The sequence below is a fragment of the Pundamilia nyererei genome, unplaced genomic scaffold (genome assembly GCF_000239375.1).
Source record: "Pundamilia nyererei isolate P.nyererei 1_Seehausen unplaced genomic scaffold, PunNye1.0 scaffold00016, whole genome shotgun sequence".
NCBI lineage: Eukaryota > Metazoa > Chordata > Actinopteri > Cichliformes > Cichlidae > Pundamilia > Pundamilia nyererei.
The window spans coordinates 174,336-181,276 of NW_005187417.1; the positions used below are offsets into that span (position 1 = coordinate 174,336).

Sequence of the window (6,941 nt, forward strand, 5' to 3'; positions counted from 1 at the left end):
GTGTGTGTGTGTGTGTGTGTGTGTGTGTGTGTGTGTGTGTGTGTGTGTGTGTGGTGGAAGTGAATACAGATAGAGCTGTCAAGATAGTGAGTTACTGATAGAGAGAGAGGGGGACGACTGCTGAAGGAGAATCAATAAGAAGGAAACCATGAAGGAAAAGAGAGCGCAAAAGAAGAAATAAGAAAGGGAGAAGGAGCAAGATTGAGATAAACAAGGGATGATGTGTGGGGAAGGAAACTAGGATGTTTTGGAAGGAGTGAAGGATCCTCAGGTATGGGTGGGGGATTGGCTGCAGGCGGAGTTACCTGTGATACCTGTGATGTTGCTCTTCTACAAGATTCTTTTCTGTACTGTATGTGTGCTGTTAATGTTATTGTCGCTCAATATAACACACTTTAATACTTTTAAGGCCTTTTGTTTGTTAATAAAAGGCCCTTAAAAAGACTTTAAGCACCCTTAGCCACGCTCTCTTAGCCTCAATATGACAGATGGGTTTGCAGGGTATCTGCCAGGTGTGTTGTTTGGAGAGATGAAGGTGGGAAATTGTTGTGAGTAACAGTTTTGTAGCAGCTAACGAGCCTAAATTAAGAACAATTAACTTGATTCTCACCATTTTTTTTTTGAAGAGCCAGTGTTAAGTACATTAGAATAAAGTACCTTTGGTTAATTTGAGTTGTACTGCACATGCATCTATAAATACATATATTGGGAATCCGTTGTTGGTTGACAAATGTTTCAATTAAATCATTTTATTCACTGACTGTGATGTTTGTTGGCATCCACCTTGTGCGTGAGTGTGGTTTCAGATTCATTCTGGTTCTGTTTTTGCCTTTTTTGTTGAGTTCAGTTTTATTGTTAAAGTGCCAATCCACAAGATAAGTCATTTCACAGCTCTTGTTATAGTGAGGTAAGGAGAAACCTGATAATTTGCAATGAAAACACACTCAGCACTATATTGTTATACGAGAAAAGGATGTTGCTTTGCTGAAAGCAAATCCCAGTTCTTAGAGATAAAGACTTTTTTATGAAGTGCTGTTCGTTTTATTTCTCCGGTCCCAATTGGAACAGGCCCAACTGGGATTAACTTTTATACAGAAGTTTTTGCTCTGATTAGTTTTCCTATAGGAGCAACTGAAATGAAAAACAGAAAAAAAGAACATCTGCTGCTCTTCAAAGTCAACTCTGCGCTGTGACGCTGTGACTCCAGGTCGTTCTAAAGCCTCCATTCAGGTTTTCCGGGAAATGCGGAGACGTTGAACGGCGGCTTTGACTGAACAAACTGCCTCTCTGATCACGATGAAAGACGTTTAAGCAGACTCAACATCAAAGAAGGGAGGAGATGCCGCCACTGCTCGCCTTTCAGCAGATTAAAGAAAGTCTATAAACCTGAAAACAAAGAATACAGCAGGTTCCTGTGGCTTTGATAGCAGTGATGAGTTATCCTGCTGAGTGAAGCTCTACAGGTTGGGGGTTAATACTCAGAGCCACACTCTCTTCTCTGAAGAGACATGTCTGGCAGAGCTAATGACAAACATGGATAAAAACATGAAGCAAAAAGAGGATAAAGCATTAGAAAATGTATTAGAATTCTAGTCCTGATTGATCTGCTTTAGAAAACAGAACAAAGCCCTGAGTAAGGCATTATTGGTTTGGAGTTCAATTTTGGAAAAAAATGACAGGAACAAAAGTACATAAAGCTACAAAAAGAAGCAACAAGATGCACCTTTAACTTCAGTCATACTATATATGTACATATAATGCATTTACTGTCACACTGTGTGGGCAGTTACTGGGTTTCAATCAGTGGTAGATGTTTTGACCTGTGCTACGGTATACAAATTGCTGATTCCTGGGGAGTTTATTTATTAAATGAATTATTTCTACAATGTTTATGTTGGTTGTCTGTCTGCTTTTGTGATTGTCCAGTTTAACCGGTGAATACGGGCGGCATAAGTGTTGTCTTCCAGAAATGTGCCCTGGATGTATTTGTATAGAAAGAGAACAGTACAGACTGAACACTATCCCCTCTGAGGATCTTTTAGCAATTTTGTGCTTTGCATTTTTTATGATTTAAAATCAGCATAATATGAGATTTGTTTATATTTTTATTATTTATAAGTATAAATAATTAAATAGTGATTTGCAGATGTGTGTTAAAGCACACCTGTATTTGATGTAGATGAGTTTATTTGTCCTGTTGGTGTCTTGCTTCCCTCTAACTCCTTTTCATCTCCTTTGCTTTTTCCTGCAGCCTCAGATGCCTCCTCATCTTCTTCCTCCTCGTCTGGTCTTGGAGGTTTTGTGGACTTCATTTTCACCCAGGAGCCTCAGGACACGGTGACAGTACGCGGCAGTGTGCTGCAGCTAGACTGCCAGGCACAGTCAGATGCTGTGGCAGGACCCCCCACCATCACATGGCGTAAAGATGGAGTGCTGCTTAGCACGGTGGTCGATGAGCGACGGCGACAGCTGAGTAACGGCTCGCTGCTGGTGCAAAATGTGATGCACTCGCGGCACCATCGGCCCGATGAGGGAGAATATCAGTGCCTCGCCACGCTGGATGGACTGGGAAGCATTGTGAGCCGGACAGCAAGAGTGACTGTGGCAGGTAAGAGACTACTTGAATCTACAAGTATCTATTCATTCAAACAGACTCATGAACTCAAAATGCAAAAATGTGATTTCATAGTTCACACTTAAAAGTAGTTGGTTTCTCAGTTTGAAGATCCTGTAATTTTTAGGAAACCATGAAATCATTTTCTTTCTCATCTCTACAATCATAACAAGTTCTGTAGATGAACCATTTTCACTCAGTTCCAGTTAGTTTAGCTTCTTCGATATAGTTTTGTGAGCTAAACCTTTGCTTTGTGAGGGCCAAATGCTCTGGAAACTTTTGATCCACAGTTGGCGGATGAAGATGCTAGATGTTGTTAGCTGTAATTGTGATTGGCTGAGTCTTTAGCAAATTGCTTTAGTCACCCATACTTTGTCTGCAAACACTCTTCAAAAGAAGGGCTTTGAAATAAAAGCTGTGCCTCACCATGCATTTATATCATGTAGGTTAGACTATTGTAAAACTTTATTCGCAGTATAATGCAAATCATTGGAACAACAACTTCAACTCCATCACAATGCAGCAACCACTGTCCTGAAACTCACACGGAAATGTGAACATAACACTCCAGTACTGAAGTCCCTTCACTGGCTCCCAGTTCAGTCCTTTTAGAAAAGCATTGCAAGCTCACAATGCTTTGACCCTTCAGTACATCTCTGACTGGTCGGTCTCTATAACCCAATCAGACCTTTCAGGTCACCAGGTGCCGACCTGTGTTTTTTTTTTTTTTTGGTGTGTTCCCAGAATTAGATGTGTGCTCAGGGTTCTCTCACTGTGGTCTAGTTTGTTGGAACAAGCTGGCTGCTGACCTGAGGTCGATTACAACAGTGTGTGTTTAATTAAAAAAACACACACTCAAAGATTTTATGTGATTTTATATAAATACACATTTTTCCAGAGGCCACTGACTGGTCCATGGGTCTGCTTGACTGGGGCTTTAACAGTCGATTTCACAGCAAATACCATCAACTTCCAGCAACCATTCACCAACTGATTGGGAAATACACATTATTCCCTCCAAATTCATGCTTGCCAGATGATTTCTAGCCCTCTGTGCTTTGAGCTTTAGCTGTTAGTAATTGTAGCTCACAAAACTTGGAGGTTTTTCTTATACTTGGTGTGTGAGTTAATTTATCTTTAAACATATATTGATATACTTTATATTTGAATCTATTCATTTGAAGTTTAATAACTTTAGCCCTGTCCTCTGAACCTGCTAATATTAAAATATACAACAAATAAATAAACAGCACATTCGTGCTGTTAGAAGCCATGGTGCCCCTCAGGGGTCGTTTTCAATCTCCTTTTCGTTGTGTGACTGGTTTTCTAGTATGTCGCGCAAAAATAGAAAAAAAGAGAGTCATTCAATTGTTTTTCGTAGACAAATGAAATGGGATTTGGATGCTATAAATAGACTCAGAGTTGCATTAAAGATTAAAGCACAGATTGTTTTTGACTTTGTCTTTGACTGTCAACCATAATCACACCAGCTGGTATTTGTTGGACTTGTAAGTTTGGGTTCTTGTGTATAGCCTCATGATTTTTGGTTGCTGATTTTGTTTTGTTTGTTCCACTGATATCAACCATCATCCATTGTAAGAACACATCATTTGTTTGTGCATTTTGCTTGGATACAAAAAGAATAGAAGCGATCCAGCATGCACTGAATACGAAATCACTGGACTTGAAAATAAGAATAGAGCAACATTGTTGAAAAACCTTTCCTTCAACTGACAGATACAGATGTGTCTGAAACCTGGGCTTTGTAAACAGTAAATATTTGCATGTTGTCCACATGTGTATTTACATAACATGCAATTTCTATACAACAGAAGAGAAAATGTAAGCATAAAAAAACTGAACAAATGGCAAGAGTGAAAGAAAGAAATAATGAGCAGAAGAAGAATGATATAGAAGGAGATGATTGAATGAATAAAGAGTATCGGAGAGGAGATTCCCCTCATTTAGATTAACATGGCCACAACACCTTCACCTCTCCTTGAAAGTTATAGCAACACAACACACATATGCTCCCATAATATTAATAATAATAATAATGGATTGGATTTATATAGCGCTTTTCAAGGCACCCAAAGCGCTTTACAATGCCACTATTCATTCACTCTCACATTCATACACTGATGGAGGCAGCTACGGTTGTAGCCACAGCTGCCCTGGGGCAGACTGACAGAAGCGAGGCTGCCATATCGCGCCATCGGCCCCTCTGGCCAACACCAGTAGGCAAGTAGGGTAAAGTGTCTTGCCCAGGGACACAACGACCAGGGCAGAGAGCCCAGGGATCGAACCAGCGACCTTCCGGTTACAGATGCGATTCCCAACCCCCTGAGCCACGGTCGCCCTTGCCGTTTCCATTTATTTTGCTGTTCATATTTACTTAATAACACCAAAGTAATTCACCTGTAATGTAATTTAGTAAGTGGAGCGAGGCTTAAGATCAATACAGTTTATGGAAGACATTAATAGAAAGCAGCTCTGAGGCTTTAGTGCATCACCATGACCATCAGTCTGCACAGCCTGTTCTGTGTGCACTATGTTGTATGACAGCTTATTGAAAGTGTGATGGGATTAAAGACAAATGCAACTAATCAAATATTCTGTCACACAACAACACGCCAGAAAGTGACCTGTGCGTGACATCTCAACAGGTAAAGATTAATGCAGTCAAAAACAATTCAGAAAAAATAACATTCAGTAGCTTGTGAAGTTTAACATTTATATTGCAGATCTAAACAATTTGGAAAAAAGGAGAGCAGCTGCACAAGGTTTCAGACATTTATAATCGTGTAGTAGCTCATTGTTACTTTTACTTTTGGAGGTTTTTCATTGCCACACTGGTGGTTAGGCAGTTTATTGATACATACTGGCAGTAGTATTTTTAAGTGGTTTTGCATTTTTTAAGTCAAAAAATAATCGTTATATTTATGAATCACTGACATTTTGTCTTTCTTTCTATTTGTGTCAGTGTGTTAAAAGTGCATAGCAGAGAAAGTGAAAAAGGCAAAAAATAAAAAAATTATTTTGGGAAACTTTGAAGTGGCTACACCCATATATCCAAAATGTAACATATTGAGATTCTAAATGAGCTCACAGAGCAGTTAAATTATCCATGGAGCCCAAAATGTCTTTGTTGTTGTTGTTGTTGTTGTTTGTTGTTTCTTTGCTTTTAACATAAAACCCTATGGGGATCAACTTACTTTTGAAGACAACCTTATGTGGTCAGCACGTCTCTGCTGACTAAAGTTTTCTGCCCTGGATATTGCAGCATTGTGAAGACATAAGGATGAGATAAGTCAATGTCAAAACGCCTACTAAATCAAGATGACTCTGAGTGTAGTCAAACCCCTCCAGGAGGCTGAGACAAGTCTGAGTCAAGATGAAATAAGGAGGGAAAAACAGGACAACTTGCTCATTTCATGGTCTGTTTGGCATGTGAGTGAGGAAAGAATAAGTGGAGCTGATATGGTCAGGCCCAAATTGATGCACCAAAATACAGCGCTGGGCACTGCCTCAGCTCAGTACTGGCCCAGAATCCACTGGTTATATGAGCTGCCTGATACCAGTGCAATGGTAAAATGGTTCCAGCTATGGTGACCAGCACTGTGGGACATGCAGCACACCACTTCATCACCGAAAGAACTCACTGTGAATTTTAAACTCTTATCCAAACCTGACCTGAATCATTAAACACACATGTTCCAATCAAAGTCAATTAACCCACATTCAAGCATTACATTAAAATATGAAGCAGCCCTACCTCCATGTCATTCACACAAACGCACACATAGACACGCATGGGCAACACTCAAGCAAGCACACAATGCATTACATGGCAAAATGCTAATGAAAGGCAGAAGCTTAAAATTCAATTAGCAGTCTGGCTGTCTGCGCGTGTGTGTTCAGAGATGACTGTAAACTGGGAATTAATTAGAAACACTGAACTCTCAGAGGACGAGGGAGAGAAAGCATATAAGACTGAACAGAGAAGAAACGCTATTGAAGAATGAAAAGAGAGAACAAAGAAAGTGAATCTATTGCTGAAGGGTGGTAGAAAAAGAAAAGAAGAAAAAAAGAGACATCCTACACAAAGTGAATACCAAGGAAAATGAAGTGGAAACACTGGGAAAAGAGAGAGATCAGATCATAATGAGGAGTACCCGTTTATGAAGAGAGTTTAAATTTAGACTTCATTTATCTACAGAAAAGGCACATTTTACCATTGAGGTATCTGTTGCATTCAGGGTCTATAAGACCCTAAACAAACATTTGAAGTGTGGTTTAATAGTGTTTAAAGAGAAGAATGATAATT

At 39.6% G+C, this 6,941-nt stretch overlaps 1 protein-coding gene across 1 annotated transcript in view; it reads left to right on the forward strand.

Moving 5' to 3' along the window:
* The window catches only part of dcc (DCC netrin 1 receptor), a 339,139-nt gene that overhangs the window by 107,541 nt on the left and 224,657 nt on the right, over window positions 1–6,941 (forward strand). The window contains exon 2 of the mRNA XM_005725637.1: window positions 2,252–2,608. Coding sequence (XP_005725694.1) covers window positions 2,252–2,608 — 357 coding nt within the window. The remainder of the gene's footprint in view (window positions 1–2,251; window positions 2,609–6,941) is intronic.